We start from the raw sequence: 23,438 nt of genomic DNA, 5'->3' as shown, positions 1-23,438 counted from the left end.
CCGACTATAGAGGTGTCGTTTTCGCCGACGTGACGTAGCGTGCGCGCGCGCGTGCGTTACGTCGGACTATAAACAGCCCTTAACGAAAGCCTTTCTGACGCAGAGGCAGAAACGCTAATCAGCAGGAACGGCTTGTTGCATTTGTCACAAAGAAGAACGTGAAGCGACGGGCACGGTATAGATATGGCAGCAAGCCACGCAGAAATGCGAGGCCGCCAGAGGGAAAGGGGCGAAACTTTATCACGGCAGAAGTCCGATCTGTCTGGCCGTGAGTTTACGCGCGCTTAGCACGGAGCCCACTGCCGTGCCAGAAGTAGACCTATACGACATCGGTCTGCCAACTCTTCTTTGCTGAGGATTCATTTGAGCAGCATTTTTCACCTTGCATTTCACGCCGCTGCGAATTTGGACCGGCCACCGCAATTTACGCAAAGGGACGCAGGTCAAACACAGACGCTGGCACCACCCTGCTCATCTGGTTATATACTTCCACAGAGCTCGCTCGGCCCCATCGTAACTCTCTCCACTTGAGCGTGCTCCTTATCTGTTGTCAGCAATTAGATCAGAAAAACTGTTAAATGTAGGCAGTACTATTTCCTTTTAAAGCAAAAAAAGTTACATCCCATAAACGAGAAGTGCGTTTGATCGAGCTTTTCCAGCAACGGTGCGGATTACCGCCCGATTCTTACGCTGGTGGCTGCGTAAATCCGACATCAGGGGGTTGAAATTATTGTACGGTATCAAGTCCCTTGTCTTCGAAAGCGCAAATCATACCACTGTGCAAGTCCAATTTGCCCAAGAAATACCAGTGTTAAAGCTAACACGTCCTAGTAACTAGGCAGTCAGCTCGAGGAATTATGTCCGAGATGTGGAGTAACGCCGCAATAAGGGAAACCAATTTCGGTCGTTCACTAATTTATTATCTTAAAATTTAATTGTTTACTGCTGCTTATTACAGAGAGGCCCGCATAGCTGTACCGCAGAAGAGTGAAGCTCTGCGCTGCGGAGCTCCAAGCTTTCACGTCAAGTATAGGCTGTCTAGAGAGCCCACGATACGGCGGTGAGGCATGGCCTTCCCCTCCCAACGTGGGGGCGGCCCGCGCCTTCATCACCTCCCTGAAAAGGGGGCATCGGCGCCTCTCAGGATCATCAATGAAGTTCTCTCTCTCTGTCTGTCTGTCTGTCTGTCTGTCTGTCTGTCTGTCTGTCTGTCTGTCTGTCTGTCTGTCTGTCTGTCTGTCTGTCTGTCTGTCTGTCTGTCTGTCTCGCTAGAGTGATGAAATGGTTGAAATTATTGGACCAAAACGAACGCCTGTGTCTCCTCAACCGAGGATTATTTCTCTGGCTTTCTGCTGGCAAGCGCTCTGCCACCTCACATGCTGAAGCTGTGGCAGGAAACAAGTGTTCAGCTGCAGTGCAAGGTAGGTAAATTTGGCAATGTATTTCGACGTCTATTGATACATTATGCCATACATGTGTGTTTTGAGTACAGCTATCTACAAGGCCTGTCACAAAAGTTTATGTAGTTATCAGCAAAAAAGTTAACCGTCGATTTCGATCCTCCCTAATGCCAATTAATTTGAGTGCAGCTTTATATGTGCTTTCATTACACGAGATATTGTCTGGCGTGGAAGTTCTCTCTCGCGCTACACATTGCAAACGGAGCGAAGTGTGGCGCAACAGCGCGCAACAGCCTCGCTAAACCGGAGATCGCGAGAGCCAGCGCGTGGGTGACGCGCGGGAGTGATTCACCGCAGCTGCCGCAGACAGACCTCCGCTCATGCAACCCTTTATTAACGCGATAGCGTTAAGGAGCTCGTGTTGCAGAAAAGCCGGTGTCGTCGGCGTCGGCATCGGTGTCAGCGTCCGCGGCGTTGACCGTGAGCGATAAATCACGGCAGGCACACCATAAATAAAAAGCAACTTCCAAGATGGGCTGGGTGGGAATCGAACCAGGGTCTCCGGAGTGTGAGACGCTACCACTCAGCCACGAGTTCGATGCTTCCAAGAGGTACAAACGCGCCTCTAGTGAATGCGGTGTTGCCTTCGAAGCGAGCCGTGGAAAGCTATACTGCGGTGTATATCGGTAATTATGAACATGTAACTTACAGAAGTCGCAATTACACGAGTAGCGAAGTGCGTTTCGCTGCATTTCTTCTTCGCTTTCCGCACAAGCAGAGCCATCTTGCGGCAAACACAGAAGACCCCCTCCTCTCCATGTACGGCGCTGCCCCGACAGATGGCGCGCCACGCGCGCATTGGAGCTGTCGTGGCTCGGACTCTCTCCCTTGACAACGCTTCGCCTTGCTCCCTCTCCAGAATCAAGCGTCCTTCCTTTCATTAGATCACTATCTGTCTATCTCTCTGCCCGTGCCGATCACGACGTTTGGCTGGCGAGCGTCATTTCCCCCTCCGGGATACCGAGTTCTTTGGTTCACTCCGCTTGCTCAGGCGCACGTTTCCTTGCTCCGCCGAACGCTGCGTCGCTCGACCATATGGCTCGACGCTCACCGCATCCGATGCGGGGCGCCTCGTAAGTGATGGCTGCCGTGTAGCCCATTGTCTTACACCCCTTGGTGGGTCGACGGGAACGCTGTCGCGTTCCACTCTTGAAGGCGAAGCTTAAGCGTCCTCCAATTTTTTTATATAGTATCGGTCGACGAGCTCGCCGCATGCCATCACTGAACAAACGACCACGCGCTACCCTGGTGCGATCTCGTAGTTGCCGTCGCCGTAGAGCCCATGTTGCGCGGCACTACGCCTTTCTCCTCACGCTTTTACCGTACCGTCCTCATCCCCTTTCCTCCGCGCGCTTTCTTCGCTATCGCCGTCTTTCATCTCCCGCTGCGCTCCGCGTTCGCTCTTTCATCGTTCGCTGTGCTCGCTCTCTCTGTTACGCCGAGGGACGATGCCGACGCGAAACGCAGGAACGGGCGCCTAAGAGCTGCGCGATAAATGCGGGATAGGGTGTCTCAATGTGTCCACTAGAAAAAACCCGTTCGACTTTTAGTACGAACCTGAGTGGATTGGTGCGTGACAAGGTAGACATTTATGTGCATGTATACTGCTCTAAAATTTTAATTTTTGTCGAAATGGAGGTCGACGAACAGAAGAAACAATATATTAATATCAAATTTCGCGTAAGGTGTCGCAAGAATCGAGCAGACATTCATTAAATCTTGCTAAACGCCTATGGAAGCGATGCCATAAAATAAAAGGAGAGTTTAAGCAGGGCTATTGTTTTGGGGAAGGCCGTGAAGGCACCAAAGGTGATAGAAGACCAGGACACTTCTCCAGCTCGTGAGTATATGAAAACATCAATCGTGTTCGATCGCCTGTGCTCAGTGACCACGGAATGACTGTTAGAATTGTAGAAGACGCCCCTTGTTTGCGAACGTCACCGCTTCATTGAATTTTATCTGAGCATTAGGAAATAAAAGAGGTTCGCGTGAAGATGGGGTCGAAACTGCTTCCTGGGAAAAGTTGCCACAATAAGGATTTTGCAGTGATTGGAAAACTTCAGACGACAGCAATGAACTTTTGCAAATGGTCGCCCTCGCGGACGCAACTTCCATTTACAAGTGCGACATCGAGGTGACATCGCAGAGCAAGGAATGGAGAAAATATCGGCTAAAGACAAAAAATGCGGAAGAATAAAGGAAACATCAGTCATGTTTACCGTGTCTTTGACTGCGAAGGAACTGCGCAACACAAATTTGTTCATGAAGGTAAAATTGTCAATGCAATTTTTTAAGTTGAAGTGCTGAGTCATATGAGAGATCCTAGGCACCGTTGTAATGCCTCTGCGCACTCTGCTCTTATAGCCCTCGAGTTTTTGGCTCGCGACTCCATCACTGTGCTGGAACACCCTCCATACTTGCGGGGTGTAGACCCGTGCGAGATTTTTTTTCTTTTCTCTGTTTTTTGCTGTTGCTGTTGCCCAAATGTAAGCTTTCGTTCCGGGAAATAAATTTTTAAGGGGTATGACGGCAATTCAAAAGGAAACGACATTAGTGCTGAAGAATTGACAGAATAGGACATCCAAGAGTGCTTCCAGCAAGGAAAGAAGAGGTGAAACCAGTGCATTATGTGGAATAGTGAGTATCTTAAAGATTACTGCATTAATGCACCCGAAAGTTAGTGAAATATTTTTTTAACTTATTGCACGAGCGTTCGAGACAGACCTCGTATGGCGCATTGAGAGCAAGCCTTACTTCTGGGAGAGTTATTTTTATTGCACGTGCTTTTTTCCCGCTTTACATTCAATACAATATTTACATGGACCTGCTAAGAAATATTTAAAGGATTTCCGACCAGCGTTGCCAACTAGAAATTAAAAAAAACGCAATAGTCAAGACCTTGAAAATCTCTAAAACCTGCGATACAGCAATTTAAAACCCCGCTGAATGCAGAGAATCAGAGTGACGTTAAAAACATGTTTTATTGCGTGTGCATAAAACACTGTAAAACATTTCACTATGCAGTTTTCCCCCGTCGATAATGAGATGAAAGATATAAATTGTTAATACTAATAAACGCTTTTTGTGCGACTCTGAAGCGCACAAATGGATTGTGAAACCAAACTAAATTAGGATGCCCATTACTGGAGAGCGCGCACATAAAAATCAAAACACGACAAAGGAAACCCGCTGCCCAGCCCAAAGTTGGGGTGCGCTGCCCAAGATGGATTAAAACTCACCCGTTCTTCAATTATTCTGCAGTAAATAAAGATGCTTCCGTGAACTACAATCACTGGCCAGCAATCAGCTTGAACTACCGGGAAGTGACTAAACCAACAGAAAATTTTCGTCTCTTTCATCTTGGAACGGCCTCTCGTTCTCAGTGTCTATTCGTTCGCTGGCGAGGCGGGTTCTAGGGTGGGTGCCATCGGTGATCCCGCAGACCTCCGTCGTGCCGATCTTGGTAACAACGTGTTCGGGCTGCGTGTAACTGAAGCATCATTTATAATTTCTTTGGAGATGAATCCGTACGCTACGGCATTGGTCATATCGGTGGACGTTTTGCTCTCTAACTTGCATTTAATCACATCCAGCTGGCTGAAAAAACTCTCAACATCCGTGCTGCAGCACGACAGCACGATTTCTCATAAAGCGCCATTAGCCATCATAATTTTTAGATTTATTTCGCAATACGAATTTCCCAAAATCGCGTCTGCGAACATGGCGAAGAGTGAAACTTGTACGAACTGCCGAAACTGCTGCACCTATAGTTCAGGGGCAGCAAGTAGACATGTAGGATGAAATGCAAAGCACACCCTTTGTGAAAGAAGATCATAATGCTCATTTACTTGGAAAGGGAGCTAGATAAGCTGCACGTTCACGATGCGTGAAGCAGGATTTATTGCAAAAAATTCCAAATTTTTATGACCACGAAAACAGAAGTCAAAGTTACATGAAAACTGCTAAAGAACCCGCCACGCACAGCCGAACAAGTGTGCCCGCTCGACAGCGGAAGAAGAAAATAAAAACTCCTAGCTTTATCGGGAAAACCACTCAGTTGGCGCATCAGTGCCCACACACCTTTTTCAAGCTTCAGAAACACTATTACTCGTTTACTCATATTTTTTTTACAATTAAGTGAATTACAGAAGCAAGTGGAGGCTGAGAAGCACTAATCAGATAATTTTTTTTTTCGAAATCTCGGACTTGTCAACATTATCGTGACGTCATAGCGCAGAGGAAAATAGCGCAGCAATGAGGCCTTGTGTGATGACGTCACTCATAAAGAAAATACGGAAGTGCTGCGCGTGTTTCTCCTGGCTGCAGCTTGCGTGTGGCAGAAGCAGCGATCGAAAGGAGCCAAGGTGACGTGGTGTCATAAAACATTCAGCTGCTTAGTGCACTAAAACCGAAACTGGTTTGTAGGAAAAAGTATCATACTAATTTTTATGTTCTCTTATCTTTATTTCCTCCTTTTTCTTTCCCAAGTGTAGGCTAGCGAAACGGGTGAGACTTTTGTTAGCCTCTTTGCCTTTATTTCTTGTCTTTGGCTCTCTCTTTTACGCAATGCAGTATTTTTCATATGGTTTAGAGTATTTCCAAGTTTATTTAACGCTAGAAAGACAACTCTAAAGTTTCCTGTTATATTTCTTTAATGACTTCAACCAGCTGCAGTTTACATTTGAGTCCATTCATATTCATAGAGGTATTAATCGCAGGGATTGTAATCCAAGATTGTGCAGACCTAATGTTATTTATACTGGTATAATCTCTTTAAATGGTAAAAAAAGTTCTCCCTCCGCTTATTCGACAAGCTCTCCCAGTCCATAACCTCCGGTGTACTAGGTTTTAACGAACATTCACCCGCAATGCCAGCGGCCAAGCAATCATTGGTCGCACCATGTCTTCGTCACATCTCACTGCATCATCGTCAATGACTGCCAAGGATGATTTCCCAGTAAACAACGAATCTTTTCATGACACTCACCTGTACGAACCTTGCACTAGGACCATGAATGGCGTCATGTTGGTGCCATATATTTGCCACGCAGCTATTGCACAAGATGCGAGTGAGAGCAAGACGAAGATGGATCCAGCCAGCCGATTTCGTCTGAGCGGAGACACGAAAGAAAAAAAAAATAAAGCCCATTAAAAAACTCGATGAGAGCTACAGCTGTCACAAAACTAGTCACGCCTCACTTACACAATGGCAAAGGGAAAGTGATTTACGCATACCTCACTACGAGTGCACTAGCCCTACCAGCGACGTTACTTCTTTTGCAAACTCGCCGGCAGAAGGGTCCATTTCATGACCACGGCTATAGCACGTGCCTCGTGACAAGCGTGATTTACTAATGGCCTTAAACGGTCCAAAACATCACGTCGGCAACGAGATCAGCCATAGCGGAGGGCTCCCGATAACCTTTCATCACGCTCCTTGAAAGTGCGCCCCAAGTGCGGTATGTAATTTTGGTTTTGTACTGCGCCCACACTAGAATGCGGCTACCGGGGCCCCGCATCGAACCCGGACCACTGAGTTAATCGTTGGAGATGCTGATCAGACCCAGTGCAGGTAGTTTTAGAATGTTAGAATAGTGTATCATATTATAGTGGAGGATGACATTGAATATTAATGTCCATATGAATACTGGTGGAATTTTTATGGACCGTATAGGGAATACGAGTGCTCAAGCTCTAAACCAAAGGCACCACTGTAACCAACCGCACTGAAAGTACTGATTGTGTCTTTCAGTAGAAGATCGTGCGATTTATGACCGGCAAACTTACCGTGAGTCATGAGGAGCAATTGCCCAGCTTATGACCTGCTTGCAAACTGGCCCGCTATAGCATGGGAGCTAGTGCGCTTCTCGGCACGACGCGCATGCTCATGCAGAGCGCATTGTTGGGCGCCACTGGCCGAAGCGAGCGTTGATGGAGGCGTGCTTTTGTTATCGTTCAATAGTATTCGTATTATTATTATTGTTCAACTTTTTTTCATAGCGCTTCGCTCGGATGATATCGTTCATTTTGTTCTTGCACACGTAAACAGTCGTACCTCTTGCTAGCCCTGGCTTATTGAGCACAGATACAGCTATAGATATAGATATTAGCTATAGATATTAGCTATACAATAAATAGGCTAAACGATTAGACACCTTAACCAGCCTTGTCACTACACGAACTGTAGAGCAGGAATAGACTGAAAAAAAGACATGTTAGTGCATTTGGCCTACATACAGCCGGAATAGGCGAAAGGAACAGTCAGTCTGACGACTTTTGTTTACTGGCATTGTATAGAACGCAAAGAAGCTATATATATATATATATATATATATATATATATATATAAACTATAATATATAGTTTATATAAACACGTCAAAACTATATATATATAGTTTTGACGTGTTTCCGTATGCCTTCTAGAGAAGTACGCGGCTAATAGGCGAGAGCGTCTGGGGGGAGGGCAGTAAACGTGAGAGAATAACCAGTCGCTCATCATCGATCTCCGGGAAGCTTTGGGGCCTTTTCAGGGAGCCCCTCACCAGGTTTGGGCATTGTAAACAGATATAATCATTGTGCACGCACTGATAATTGTGTCCCTAAAGCGTACGTCACGAAAATAGTTATAAATTCAAAATGCAGCTCACGCACCCTTGCCGCTATGGCAGCCGCGCATTCCGAGAGAGAAACAACGTCACACCGAATACCTGTAACATCAATTGTCATGCGTGACTTCGGTAAATAATTCAACTGCAGTAGTCAGTTGTGTGATTAGTCTTGGTATCACGTAATGACCAAGTTTAGATAAATAGTAAAACGAAGAAACCGAGTGTCTTCCGGTTTTAATTTTTCACATCGGGGAAGTAAAGAGTTGCTGCTTTCACTGTCAAGTGTGCATGCACTATTTTCAACTGCGACTTAATTTTGCGCGTAGGAAGACTACATCCTGCCCTTTTCCATTTATGCACTTTATGCACAATTGGGTTGAATTTTTCAGTGTACGCTAGCCGAGGCGAAGGGAATTCAGACTGTAAATTGGCCTTGAAGATCGCCTGCTGGAAATATGGCTTTGAGATCTTCAGTTGTTTTTGTCTACGTAAATAATCAACCAATATTAATTTTTTTATCGCCATAGCTGGCGGCTTGCAATTTACAGTGTAAATATATTGTAAAAGCTGGTTGGCCGACGCTGGTAGGTGGCCATTCGTCGCCAACTAGTTTCAAAGCGGATGCTATTAAACTTCATCATCGATCACTAGCATAAATAAAATTTGTGGGGGATCTGGTGAGGCAACCACTTAGCGACTTTTGCTTATAGAGTGTGTATACATTAGTTACAGCAAAAATAACAACCTTACAGAAAGCAAATCTGGCATTAGAAAGGCCACAGATAGACTTAAATTTGTACTTGTTGCTTGCGTTAGACTAACGAGTTTGTGTAACCACATTTTCCCATCGAGGTAGATAACGACATGAAGCTGACAAAATCAGCCAAGACGGCCAGATCGAGTCGAGATAATACAGCGCTGTGGGACATATTCGCTCACCCCACATTGTGTCATTGTACTCATTGCAACGTGCTTGGCTATCTACGTGTGAAAGCGAACGGAACATGTTGCCTGTTCCTGTGAGCAGCGAAGAACAGAAAGTAACGCTCCCGGTACTGACTCCTTGGCGTCAAGTACGATGAGACTTGGGCGCAACAGGATCGTATTCATGTAAACAATGTCACGCTTGAATGCCTTATACTGGGCTTTTCCCTTCACTCACCGAGGTCAAATTCATATGTAGAAAGTACAAAAACTCCAACTTGTGCAGAGTTGGAAAAGAAACACTCAAATTACAGCCTCGTTTTCTTGTCCCTCAATGAACACGACGGCTGCTAATGTATTCCTGCTGCGATGCAGGAGAAATGAATTGTTGGCGGGTATTGTTGAGGCTAAAAGCCGCACATTGACTATGGGAATAAATCGAAATGAGAATGGAAGGGTCAGTCTAAATTTTGAACTCCTCGGGCTATCTTAGCGAGTAGACAATACTCGTTATACCAGCCTTCATGCATTTCACTTTCCTGATAATGTAGTTGCTGGAACCCAGAAACGAACCCACCACTTGATCCTCAGCGACACAGCACCTGAGACACTGAGCCAAAGCGGTGGGTGTATACGTTGAGAAATACATCCACAGAATGAAGTATCACGCGGTTGTTGCATCGCAAACTGGCACGTGGCGTTCTTAGGGGACGCCCTGAGGGTTAGTATGCTAACTCTAGAGGACAAGCCGGGGGATAAATGTGCCGTGTACAAAGGCGCCGTCACGTGACGAAGCCTCATTTCTGTAACCTTAAATGATGCAAACCATGATGCAAAAACAAGCATTTACATGTAGCACGTGCGTGTGTACATTGCGCAAAGTTCATTTCGTAATAAAGCGAAGCTTTTTTTCCCTTTCCCTTCGACTTTTTCACTGCTGCTGCTGCCTGGCACACCGCGCCGGGGGGAAGTTCACAGCGTGTATATACATTCAAGGAGCGTGGCAGAGATGAAAAGGGACGCGAGGAACTCGTTTGGGCCGCAGCGTGTCGAGTGTGCAAATGCCCTCTGGAGCTCCCGGGTCGTCGTCACATTAGCTTCTTGGCAGCTGTAATTATTCGTGAGCCGCGCAAGCGCTTTGCTTTGAACCGACGTGCAAGTCCAGAGGGAAGCTATATAAAATGGAAGAGAGGAGGGGAGAGAGGAGGCAGAGAATAAGTAGAACTGACGCAATCGCAAAACGAGTGAAACAGCCTTGCCACTCTTCGCTTGTACTTCCCATACAAATACAAGGAGGGGAAGGTGACTTGAGAAGGCAAGGAAACGCTACATAAACGTAAGTTCAAGGTACGGTACAGTGCGTTTCTTTTATTTGCGAAAAATAAAACCATGCAAATATGTCTAGCGGACAACTTACGCAGGGCGTGGAGAAGCAGAGCCGCATTAATTAAAGCGCACCGCAGAGTCTAGGCGACACAACGGAAAAGGTAGCACGTCAAATCAAGACTTCTGTGGATGCCGCGGTAGCTTTGCGTTTATGGCATTGCTCGAGGTTGCACATTTGATCCCGACCGAGGCAGCCGCATTTATACGGGGGCGATGTAAAAAACACTCGCGCATATTTATTTAGGGGTACGTTCAAAAAGCCCCGCGGAGCCAAAATTAGCCAGAAAGGCGCCACTACGGCCTGCCTCATAATACGATTGTGGTTTAGGCACCTACGGCCCCATAATCAAATTCAAGTTTAATGATTCGGCCACGATGGGATGTGCTATGTGAGGCAATGAGAACGCTCAACCCTCTCAGGGGTTATGAAATATGGCGCACAACAACGCCTGCAGCAAACACTTCTCCCTCTGCGTTTTGTGCACTACGCAGATAAACAGCATTGGTGCACGCAAGGTAACATTTAACATCAACTCACCACTCTTGTGTTGGACAAAGCATTGAAGAAATTAACTATTAGCCGTCAACATCACCGCTAATTATCGTCAATCAAAGCGAACATCACGGAAAGCTTCGCTTACATTCCCACAGTGTGTGGGATCTGCATAATTTTGTTTTCTTTTTTTAAAGATATGATGGCTATTTAAAAAAATTTAAAGCGAAATTTATGGCGCGTGAAAGAATTGGTTTGCAGACGCCTGAGCTAGATGGTGGCCCCATTTTAAGGGAAGCTCGGAATCGCATTGATTGCGGGTCTCGTTTGAATTGCACCTCGTCGTCTGCGCCAGCGCTCCTTCACTGAGTAGCAACATGGCGGCGCTCCTGCGGTTACCGATTTCATTGCATGGACTCTATGGGGAGCGTTGCCTTCAGAGTTGGTTTCATTCATTCTAATTCATGGATGCGATGTATGATCTTCACTCAAAGATGGGAACAACAATGCACGTTTCTCATTTGCTTCCTAAATGTGAATGCACGTTCCCTCTGCACGAATTCCCATATCCTTGAAAACACGTGTTTTTCGGAATATGTTGGTTTAAGCAGAGTGGCAGCATCAGCCGAAAGTCGAAGCGTTCGTAGCGGTAGCAGTATATTAGACCGAGTAAGTGCCTAACTTGATAGCTCGTGTAAATTGAAGCAAAATAACATACACTTATTAACGAAACAAACGCGGTGTCACGTGAACACGGAAAACACGGAGCGATCTCACTGGATGACCGCGAGCACCCGCTGTCACAACGCTCGCGTGGTGAGAGCCGGTAGGGAGAAGGGAATGCGTCGCGCTGCCGCTCACATCACCGCGTCTCCAAGCCTAGATTACGCGACCTCCATGCGCGCGGGAAGACGACGCACATGGAGCTACCGGCCGTCTGGGCTCGTCCTTAACCCTGGAACCCTCCGCAGATGATAGACTACACACGGCGCGTGGGCCGCGTATGCGCCAAGCCACCGCGGGGCTAGCCTATAATTCACTCTAGAGTTTGATCACCTCCAGCCCGCGAGAAGAAGACGCACATCAAGCAACGATCCTTCTCGGCACGCCCTCGCACGCTTGCCCCCACAGTCCAGCACACGGCGCTTGACCGGTTTATCGTTATAGCGCAGTTGGAATTTACACGAATATGAAGGCGGCGGTGATGGCTGCAGTAAAAATTCCCCTGCAGTGTCCATAACAGCGCTACCATAATGAAATGTTTCCACGATCCGACTGACGTAAGCGTAAAAGCTTACCTTGAGTGAGGAGCTTGTGGTGTTGGTTAGAGTAGGTGTTACCACAGCTACGAGGCAACTTCGTTTTGGCTAGGCTTAAGCTAAAACTAGTGGTTTAGCTAGCTAGCGTCACCGAAAATTTTGAAACGAGTAAAACGCTCCACGTAATGCACTTTGGGCACAGCTCTGTGTGTTTAGTGTGCACAGGTGGCCTGCGTCGAAGAAGGAGTGCTATTTCTTCATGATAATTAACAGTCAAAATCAAAAACTATGCTCTAGAGCGGACCAATGGAGGCTTCTGTCCGCCTCCTTTCACGTTGGTGATTGCAACACATGCTTTTTAATGGCGGGTGTTCGAATGATGCAACTTTCAAATTGACTCAAATCCGAATATTTGAGAAAAAGAACCACCGAATATCAAATGCGATAGAATGTTTTTTGACGATTTCTAAAGCAGAATGCATATTCATATGGAATGTGAACTTCTGGTGGAGTCTGTTTGGTAAAAAAAAAAGAAATGAGGCTTGCATACATTGATATGTGCAAGTAAGATCATTCACGATTAGATATCCGGATAACGAAGCAGCTTGTAAATGATAACTGCTTTGAATTATCTGAAGCACCATGGCAATAATAGTATGAAGCAATTAACATGCATCATGTTGTTATAGGCACGTACTGTCTTGAGTTCGCTGAATGAAAGGGATGTGATACTACAACCTCACAGATTGTTGCAAGAAGGCTTTCATTGGTCAAAAAATAAATGGGAACAAATTGATATGTAGGCTGTCTCAAAGGGAGCCATTCTGACTGAATCACTAGAAATTATCTACCTTGAGTTACCTGCCAAATGCGTTCGCTCAGGAACTGCTGCCATAGTGCAACAACCGTAGCTATCCTGACACAGAATCATTCGGAACAGTCTTGAAATGCTTTGGGAGACTCCAATAAGTGCTTTTTCCGTTAAATAAAACATGTATTCGACAACTTAGTGAATTACTGAATGGAATACAAGTGCTATTCATTCGGATTAAAATTTTGGCACATTCGCGCAGCCCTACGTTTTGTGAAATCTACGTACGGCGCGCAGTTAAAGCGCCCTCTAGGCACCGGATAGTTCGCCAATGATAGTAGCCAAGACAGAATTCAGCGTGAAGCAGTTCACCAGTGAGCTGTTGGGGCGCTGACGCGGTGACTTCATTATTGTTGAAGTTTATTGCTGAGGAATAACATATTCAAACATGGTGCAATAGTCAATGCATGACAGCGCGAAAAGAGGAAGGTCTAGTTAGACAGGCAGGCCACGTACTGCGGGTAGATGAATTTCTGACTATGCATATTTTCGCCAATTCAAATTGCACCGAGCGTTTAAGGGGAGGCTTTATTCAGTAAAAACACCTCACTTTCCGAGCTGTAGTGTCAGAGCAGAAAAATGGATTGTGTCAAACAGAATTGTAAATTATAATGACCTCTGCAAAGTCGTCCACAACGTGCATCCAAAAGTATAACACACTAAGTATCCTTCAAGTACGAAACGTGTCATAATTGATGGCTGTGCAAATGTGTAAGGAAGTAGGAAACGACACTCAAGAAATTCAAGCCATTCCTTAATCTAACTTCGGCTTAGTAGTGCAAACAATGAAAGCTCCTTAATTCCTGGAACTGTATTTCGTCAGAGGTGTGACCACATGAGTAAATACCTGCGATGATCTCTTAAAAAGAGTAGCAGCAACCATTGACGTGGCATGTTCCCGTCATGAGTCGTGCAGTAAAAAAAAGAAAGTGTTCATTGACTTCTGCGTTCTCATGCACGTGATAAAATTGGGAAAAGTGTCTGACAGGACATGAAATACACTAGCAAAATTTATGCGTAAAAGCTGAGCGGATATGCGTCGACTTCTCCTAGTTATAAATAGGCTAATCTTCACACATAGGCTTAAAAGAAGATCACATAATAAGTGTTGACACTTTCATAAAAGTTAGCCGGCAAATTTATTGTTCAGAAATGTTTGACAAGCATGAATGTCTAGCATTTCTTAGATGGATAATTTGAGGCTTAATGATAAACACAAGAACTCCAATAAGATTTCGTCTCAATGTAACGGCAGCATTGCATCATGTACTCACGTTTTGCAAGTCTGAATCACAATGGCGGCCACTACAAACAGCTGGTAGTCTGCAGAAAGGTACCACAAGTGCAACATGGTGGACTGCAAAAATATGATACATCAGTAAATGGGTAGCAGTAGAGACATTGCAGTGAATAAAAATGAAAATAGCGCATACATAAATGAATTATACAGGTGGTAGCCTGTAAAAAGAAACTAAACATGATTTTTACTTCGCATGGAGTGGTTAGGATCGCGAACTCATGTGCATATGCATTCACTCGCACTTTTAAGAATTATCCAATGCCTTCCTTTAGCTACATATCGCTTCGAAGACATGCTGGGGCATTAGAGTGCCAAAGATTTTAACCCATGAGAATCCTTGCATTTCAAGAACCAATTTCTACATAGCTTATCGTGAAAAAAGAGAAGAAATCACGAAGACGGTACGCGGTTGATAATAAACCGACCCAGCGAAGCACTGAAAGGGCTTCACCGCTCTTGACCGTTTTTCTTGCCCATCGTGTCCCGTATTCACGCAGTTTTACACAATAAGCAACACACAGGCCCCGCACAGACTCCGCAGTTTCCATTCAGTGACAGGACTGAGCCGTTTCACTGCCCAGCACCTCCTTTGAATGACCTATACCTACTGCATTCACATGAGCCAATAAACGTTCTCAGAGGCCATACTCGAGCCACTTTTTCTTTACATTGACATTTGCGCTGTTTACATAAGTCGAGGTAAGAACTTTAGTCTTTCTTTTGGCTTGTAATGAAATGACTTCAATAAACTGTTTTTTAGAGATGGAATTAAATGCTACACATGAATGACACGGGACAGCGCCAAGGGTCTGTTAAATTACTTTTGTCACTCTATGCTTCACCAAGTAGTTAAATTGACTGACCAAGTGGTAGTTAGGAAGGGCGTTAGTTTGGGCTAGTCAGTATTTCATGACGCTTTCTTGAATTAGCGGGGCTCAAAATGAGTGAACTAAATAATACGAAGAGGAAGATTCAGGCCACCGGTGTCTTTCTCGTTAGCACCCACCTGTTTTCTTCTTGTGTCTCTTGTTTCCTGCACTCATTCTGAGTAGCGCTAATCTAAGAATGCGCGGTGTTTGATGGTTATCGCTGACATGGTGGCATCTGATGTTCTTCAGCGGGTGAGAAGCACGAGTTAGGAACAAGCCGTCAGAAGACGTGAACTTCAACAACGCAACCTAAAACCATTATTACGAAAGTTCCATGTCTCCCTGCTACTTTAAGAGCCATGCGACAAGAGTAGGTGCATCTAGGAGCGCTCGTATACCCGTGCTTTATTATTCGGGTTCGTGAGTGCTCTAGAATAAACTCAGAATGGCGAAATTTATGGTAATTCGAAAGGCAGCGCCCTACTGTTCAAATCGGGATCAAGGGGTCCGAGAAGGCTGAGTTAGGAGAAACATTTTAGGATAAAGATGATTCATACATATCACGGGGAAATGGCGCAGGAACTGTTGACCATTTTCTTTTAGGATGCCACAGTATTCAGACAGTCATAATTGTACGTGCAGTTATCCTGCCTGAGTTTTTGGTCCCAACAATACCTGATCAATTAAGTAGCGATGTGTACGTCATATTTACTTCTGTGTTATTCATGATGATCGTATATCCGGTTCATTCGCGAAAAGGCTAGGGATGGCCAAGGAGAGACTTCTGTGCTTAATTACCAGGCATGAGAAGCTTTCTGAAATTTATAAAACAACAAGGACGCAAATGTCATTGACGCAAATAATTTATTGGGCCACCAGAAATTCTCAGTGATTTAAACTAACAGTGTCAATCATTACTGCAACGAATGCATGTGCCATAGAAAAATGGTCATGCTGAGTTATTCCGCTATGATACAGTTCTAGTGCTTGTTTTTGGCCTGTGCAGGTTCTCGTGTGTGATCAACGGCACAGACCGGCTCTATACAATCACCCTGACTTCCTCACCGTATGGTCCTCATTCTTAAAAAGCAAGATGCGTACTCACGACTTCAGAGTCTCCTCTCCAATTCCGTATATGAAGGAGTAGGTCCCACCAGTGCTTCCGAACTTCGGAGTAGAACTTCTTATAAAATTCTTTGGTGTTTGGGCCAGATGCAATAAGTGGCAGAAGGTACATAGACATTATCATAAAGAACAAGGGCACGGTGCACCTAGGAAGAGAACAAAATGATGTTTTGTCTGAAAACTCGGTGCGAATATGCCGCGGATTTTTAAGGCAGCCATGCAATGTCCAACCCTATGTGGTTGTGTTACAGTGGACTCATTACGATAAGTACCTTTGACGAATCGAACGGGATCCAACCATATCCCCTTTCTATTTGTTTTCCGCAACCTACCAGGTACCAAAGAGTTAGCGATTGCAGCTAACTATGTCACCGCCAAGTCAAACGCAACGTCATCGATTTAACCGCTTTGCATGGAAACGCTTTAGCGATAGGCGATTCTTTCGTACGTCGAAATTTAAATGACGAATTTTCTATACATTTTCTTTCTGCTGATGTCTCTGCTCCATGGATAAAGACTTGACATGAACTACTGACATTCTTAAGTAAATATGTTATGTAAATTTATTCATCTGTGCCATGGAAGCAATAATAACTGACATGAAGAATGCGCAGATGGCATAACTCTGGAAAGTATTTTTGATTGAAAGATCCAGATACAGCCAGAGAAACAAAAATGCTTGGGTAGTACGCCCAAACTTATTTCACGTCGCTGCACGTCCTAGTAGTCACACCCGGAAATCATTGATCATAGCAGCAGCGTTCTCTACGGCAGTGTCAGCTTTTGGAATCCACGAGTGAACTCAACTGACATTCGCGTTCACAACCACCCGTGAAAATAACCATTAGGTGCGACCTCAATTAATTTCTTCTAAGTGTTACCCATGAAAACTTTTCAATGCAATGAAGCAAGACAATTAATACTCCACTGAGGAGCCTCCGTTGCCACAAGTCTGGCTTGTATTTCCATTGAAGCACCACGATGATGGCACAGGTTGTAAAATAGACAGCAGGAAGTGTGAAACATGTGATCTTTCTCTACGATGAGGTGCACATTTACTTCTCGTGTTTAAACCTTTAACCGCCAAAATAATTCAGGAAACAACATACCGAATTTGCCTAATTCTTTATGCAGCCATGATTTTGTGTATCTTTCCCTCAATGCTGACCGTAACTAGTCTTCGGCAGCAGGAGCAGTACAACATCGGGCTAACTGCGTGTGACTCATCATTGGCGATATTTGTACAACATCCCATGAGGAGTGCAGCTGGAGATTGAGGGTTAAAGGGTTACTGAATTTGTAGGAATAAATAGCTTTTGGAATAGCGATAGAACATCTTTTCGTAGTTATTGAACTCACTCACACCAAAAGGCATATAAATTACAGCATATTTATGAAAACTTTGGGCCAGTTCACTTTTGCTGTCAACTGCTGGCTAGCCTTTACTTGCGATCGGGAGTACATGCCTGATTGTTTCTGGTGCGACTACTATAAATGCATGTCTACCTGCTACTGTTTAGCGTTCTGCTGAAAAGACCAAGCACCATCTTACGAAAGACCACAGTTGACATATAAAACAGAGTGACTGAAACCAATTGGTAGCATTTATTCCTGCTACCTGGGGCAATTTTGTAACCTTGTCATAAATGAACAGCTCAAGAAAGCAAGAATGATGTTCGAAAAGTTGCATACTTCCGTAAATTATGCAATTAGTTTGGGCATGAATCTTTCATAAAATCTCGATGTTGGGTGCTTTATTACGAAGAACTATAACTGTTCTACTTACCTAATAAATCGTCTAACCATAGCAACTGCAGCCACGGCTAGTCGGTCGTGCTTCTGCTTCCTGAGTACAAAGTAGAGCAGAAATCCGCTGCGGGAAAACGCAGAGAAAGGAACAGTTTTTTCCTAATAAGCATGTAAACATCATGGCACGCAAATGTCTAACTCAGTTTTTTATACACAATTTTAAGCTCTATCGCCACTTTTTGTAAAGATAATGAAATTACGCCCCCTACAGAAGGTAATAGATCCACAGAGCATTTCGCTCGCACAAATAATGCTTCAGTCATCGTTTCCTTTCCCGTCTTGTTTCGTGTGAAGACCGCTTTGCGAATGGGGGCGCAAAGTTAGTGCATATATATTTCTAGACAGTAGCATGTAGGGCATGCGCCTCACCTGAAAAAGAAGAAACTGTCTACGCCTTGGTAACCAGCCGTTACTATCATCGTTTCCCAACGCTCGAAATAGTGCAGAGCGTTAAGTAGCCTTGCTGAAAAGAAAGTTGCATCACAATAATAAATATCCAATATGTCTTCTGCAGTGCAAACGTCAGAAATGTTAACATATCGGCTCAAATGCAAGTGTGCAACATTTGATATCCGTGGCTCTAAGTGGCAGATTCGACACCAAATTTCTAGCCTCATACAGTTAACTATGCGCAATTATATCATGACACAACTTAAATATCCTATGTGGCATAAGTTTATTTGAACAAGCCGCCGCTAACAACTGCATGTTATCAATAATATTAAACATTTAGACACACCTGAAAGATACGTTCAAAAATGTTACAACACTTTTAGTGACAGCGCTTACGCAATATATGAACATTCGCAAGACGCGGAACAATTAAACCTGTAACTTCAAGTTTTCATTCTCGTTACGTTACCTTATTATATCTTCAAAAAGACGATGTGTAATGTTACTTTCATTATGGCCATACCACATAGGTGTCCAAAAGCATGAACTCATATTACCAACTTTTCGCGGCACGCAATGAGAAGAAAACATGAAAAAAATATGTCTCACTTATATTTTCAGTGATGATTGCATAGGAATGTCCGAGGCAAATCCAGAAAATGCTGAGGAACCGAATTCCATGAACAAAACGATAGGCGTAGCTATCGGAACACTTGTCCTCGTTGACCTTCAAGATTATCCTTGTGTTTGTCACTACGGAGAACGCTATGAAGCACTTGTAAGAGACAGCTGAAAAAAAAAAGAAATGCATAAGCAGCTTTGCTCATTCTAGAAAATTGAAATTCGCATAGGCATGAATATAGTAGCCAAGACCAGTATTCTTAGGCTGGTTACGGTTGCTTAAGCAAGAGAAATCTAAGCAATAAAAATAATACGTGTAAAGCATAGTCCCTCATAGCAGTCTTGCAGGTTTCACATGTTCATTCGAGCAAAGCAAAGCCAGGTTTGGTCAGTCTAGAGCAGAAAAACGTTTTCAGCACTATGCAGTCCGAATTGTGGTTGAATTGAGAACGTCAAGAAAACGTGTCTACGAGGATTCTGCATGAGGGGTACACTAGTCAGGCAGAGGAATGTAGCGGGGTAAAAGTACCAGAGTGATGAAGGCGGGCGGCGCGCGCACTAGACAGGTTAAGGCCAATGCTTCCCGAAATCTTGACTCCAGGCACCGCATAAACATTCCTACTCCAGGAAGCGAAAAAGCTCAATTACCAGCCTATTTAGCCTAATCTGATGCCCAATCACCCCACTATGGATCAGACAATAGAGGCGGTCTCTGTCCATAAGAAAATAAACGAATTCTTGAGGAAATGTGGCATGGGAAGTGCTTCGATAAAGCATATAATCAATGAGGCACAGAGAATTGTCGCCCATTGTAGTATCTGAGAGTCCCCTGGTGACTTCCAACCCTAAGTTCTGCGCCAAGTCGCAGCAGCACCAGCACGATGTTCAATCGTGGCTTGCTCTTCATGCAATGAGTGCCTCGCCTGTTTTGCTGACCACAATTTCTGGGACGACACACGCCTGGATTGGCTTCGTCTGGCCTTGGTGTCCTGTTTGTGGCCGGGCACATGAATGTTGCCGAGTGCTTGCTCTGGGATACCCTATCACTCCGATGTCTGATAGCTCCAGCCTGTCCCTCTTCAAACTTCTACATGTCGGTCGTCCCCATAACATGCCTCTTGATCAACCAATAACCGACAACTGCCGGTCTGTGACGTCAGCCACCAAGAGTATAAATGTCCTGCGCTTTGGTCCATTCTTCAGTTGGCCAGGTTGCAGCTGCACCAGGACGATGTTTATTTGTTCCTTGCTCTTCATGCAGGTGGGTTACTGTTCTAACGCTGTACGCAGCCAATCTCATGATCGCTTTCTGCTCCTGCTTCCTTGCACACATAGCCTTGTACTCTGGTGTTTAGACGCCTATATGGCACAAATAGTGCGATCCTGAGCGGTGATGGGGAGCTCAATCTGGGTCCCTTCACAAAGTCAGGGAGTAGCAGTAAATTTTTTCAGACTGGTACCCGGAATGCGATTGGTTCCAACTGCACTCTCGATGGGGCTACTGACGCACATTCTCCTCCTGTACGCTATGACACTAATGATCTTTCAGTATCCGAAATGTTCTCTATACTACTGATTGGGCAAAATAAGTTAACTCCAGGCATTGCAGACATTAAGGCATTTCAACAGATAGTCGCCTGCCGTTTTGATGCTTTAGAGCTGTGCATTGGTGCATTAAATACTCCATCTAATGACTCCAGTGCAATTTGAGAATTACGTGCTGAAATCAACTTCTTTTTTTCTAAAATTACCAAGGTGGCCTTCAAAAATGCTGATCTAGAAAACCGTTCTCGAAGAAATAATCTTCTAGAACGCGATATTTTGCAAGACCGCAATCAACACGCTGTCATACTGTTCTTCACCGTTCCGTCGGTATTTACCGGGACCTTGAAGATTAGCTGTCCTCCCAATAGACGCGTCCATAGGCTTTTCTAGCGAACACGCGCTGGCGAAATTCGTCCCATTACTCTAAACTTTTCTTGCTTTAACGAAAAACTGTGGTTTTAAAAACACTTTTAAACTCCAGGGCTCATACTGCTGAATTAAAGATTTCTCTGCAAGAATTAGAGCTATTTGGCCAAAAAAATCTGAGAAGCACCAGTTTCTTTCGTAACAGGTTCTGTCGTAAATTTAAGATACGACCATGCGTTCATTCACATGGTTTGTTATAACTGAGATGACCGTTAAAATACATTAATAAAATTATCTAATAGGCTATTACCTTACCTGCCTGTGCCTTCGGTTACTGCCTTATCCACTACCTGACCTCATTGTGGCCACCTCGACAACCGCGTCCTTTTCGATATTGACGCTCGCAGTATTGCTAAAAGACTTCCAGGCTTACTCTCTCTTATTTCTATTTTTTCCCCACATGTTAATGGCATTACTGAGCCATGGCTACACAGTAATCCTTATGCCTCCGCGTTTACTCCACTTGGTTTTATTTCTGTACGCCTAAACAAAATTCACGCCACTGGCGGCGGCGTCGCACTGCTTATCCGTTCGGACCTTCGTTTCTCAGTTTTGTCTTCGCCCCCTGAGACAGAATCTGCGTGGTTTAAAATTTTCTTAATAATCAGTGTGCTGTAATTAGCTTTGTATATCCTCCGCCCGATTCTTCTCTTTATGCCATTCATGCTATTGGAAATTTCATGTGAGAAGCTCACATTGCTCCATGACGATTCATCTGCATGGGCGATTATAATGCTTCTAGCATCCACTTGTTCAAGATGAACGGTTTTCTATCTAACTGATTTAGAGCTGTGCAGAGGTCATGCATTTCATTTTCAAAAGTTTTGAAGTAGCACAGTACGTGTTCTATAGTCTCCTCGACATGGCATCACATATCGTAGCTACAAAATGCCACAAAAGCGCTGCGTCAATTATTTGTAAGCTAGTGGATTGCGTGACCCTCTGTGATTCGGACTGAGTGATCGTCAGTTATATAGAGCAGAAAACCGTTGCCACGATGCTGCTATCCACAGTAAACTTTCTCTTCTTCTCTTAATATTTCCCCCCCGCTTTCCCATTCCCCAGTGTAGGGTCGCCAATCGGGCTCAGTCCTGGTTAACCTCCCTGCTTTCATTCATCATTTTTTCTATATCTCTCCCTAGCATCCGCTGGCCATGAATAAATGCGACATGTGGCGTAGCAATTTGTAATAAATTAATAAATATTTATTTGTCCTTTGCACTCACTCAAGTTTTTTCTAGCGTACCTAGGTTAAGTTCCATCCTTAACGTAGTTTTTGTATTGGGCTGATCTAGCCGAAAATAGCTTTTCTTGCGAGGTAATTGAGGGACACTTAGGTCATGAAGGTGCTTTGTTATCGCTCTTTTGTGCAACCTGCAAATCACCCTATACGTTTCATGTTTTGCCTGACTTCACTCACGCGGACGCCAATTCCATTACTTATCTCTTACCTGATCATTTCGGTACGTTTTGCACTCTGTAAGTGAGACAGGACGTAAATTATCTGGTTAATTACTTCAATGGTCTTGTCAAGTCATGTATCCAAAGATTTGCGCACATTAAAACTAAGAAAAGTAATGCTAATCTTCCCTGGATCAATCGCGATATCTTGCATTTATGTCGCCGTATCCGTAGATTCAGGCGTTCTAAACGAACCAAAGATCGCATAACCCAAGACAGATTTCACAAGGCGAAAAATGAAGTTAATTTTAGACTGGAAATGGTCAAAATTTCTATTTTGCTATTGCGTTCAACTGACTGATCTATTAATAACTATCCCTCGTGAATTTCAGTCTTCAAATTCACACCACTATGCTTCACTCACTTCATTCAAAATTTTACAATGACGTCATCAGTGATCCGTCAGTAATATCACAGACTTAACAAGTGTTTTCACTCCGTATTTGTTCCCGATAACAACTTCATTCCTTCTCTCACCAATATAGTTTATTTTAAAGCAATCAGTGACATTGACATAAGCAATGAAGTTATTCTTAACTTCATAGTAAATTGCATACCAAGAAATGCACCCCTCCGGAGGGGATACGCGAGCATTCTTGGTTCACTATTCCTCTTGGAGATTAATATATCTGACAGCCATATTCAAGAAATATTATCATCTAACGCAGTTACCTCCTCGTGGAAGTTAGCTAAAGTGCTTTCTTCGTACAAATACCGTGACAAGCAGTCTTTGTCGAACTGCAGACCGATTTTATTGACATCGCAGTCATGCCAAATCTTGGAATGTATCACGTGTAAACAAGTCGTGCTTTTTTCTGAAATCACACAATATTATCTCACATGCAGCATGGGTTTAGGCGCGGTTTCAGTACGACAACGCACTTAG

At 44.4% G+C, this 23,438-nt stretch overlaps 1 protein-coding gene across 3 annotated transcripts in view; it reads right to left on the bottom strand.

Annotated features, from left to right (window-relative positions):
• LOC139051482 (nose resistant to fluoxetine protein 6-like) overlaps positions 1-23,438 on the bottom strand; it is a 121,222-nt gene that overhangs the window by 15,918 nt on the left and 81,866 nt on the right. For all 3 annotated transcript variants that reach the window (XM_070528457.1, XM_070528455.1, XM_070528456.1), the window contains 6 exons: positions 19,109-19,288; positions 18,476-18,569; positions 18,084-18,170; positions 16,278-16,443; positions 14,278-14,360; positions 6,448-6,570 (listed from right to left, as the gene is read on the bottom strand). In XM_070528457.1, the coding sequence (XP_070384558.1) occupies positions 6,448-6,570; positions 14,278-14,360; positions 16,278-16,443; positions 18,084-18,170; positions 18,476-18,569; positions 19,109-19,288 (733 nt within the window). The remainder of the gene's footprint in view (positions 1-6,447; positions 6,571-14,277; positions 14,361-16,277; positions 16,444-18,083; positions 18,171-18,475; positions 18,570-19,108; positions 19,289-23,438) is intronic.

The sequence above is a fragment of the Dermacentor albipictus genome, unplaced genomic scaffold, assembly GCF_038994185.2.
Source record: "Dermacentor albipictus isolate Rhodes 1998 colony unplaced genomic scaffold, USDA_Dalb.pri_finalv2 scaffold_12, whole genome shotgun sequence".
NCBI classification, from domain to species: Eukaryota; Metazoa; Arthropoda; class Arachnida; order Ixodida; family Ixodidae; genus Dermacentor; species Dermacentor albipictus.
This window is presented reverse-complemented; position numbering and strand designations above follow the sequence as displayed.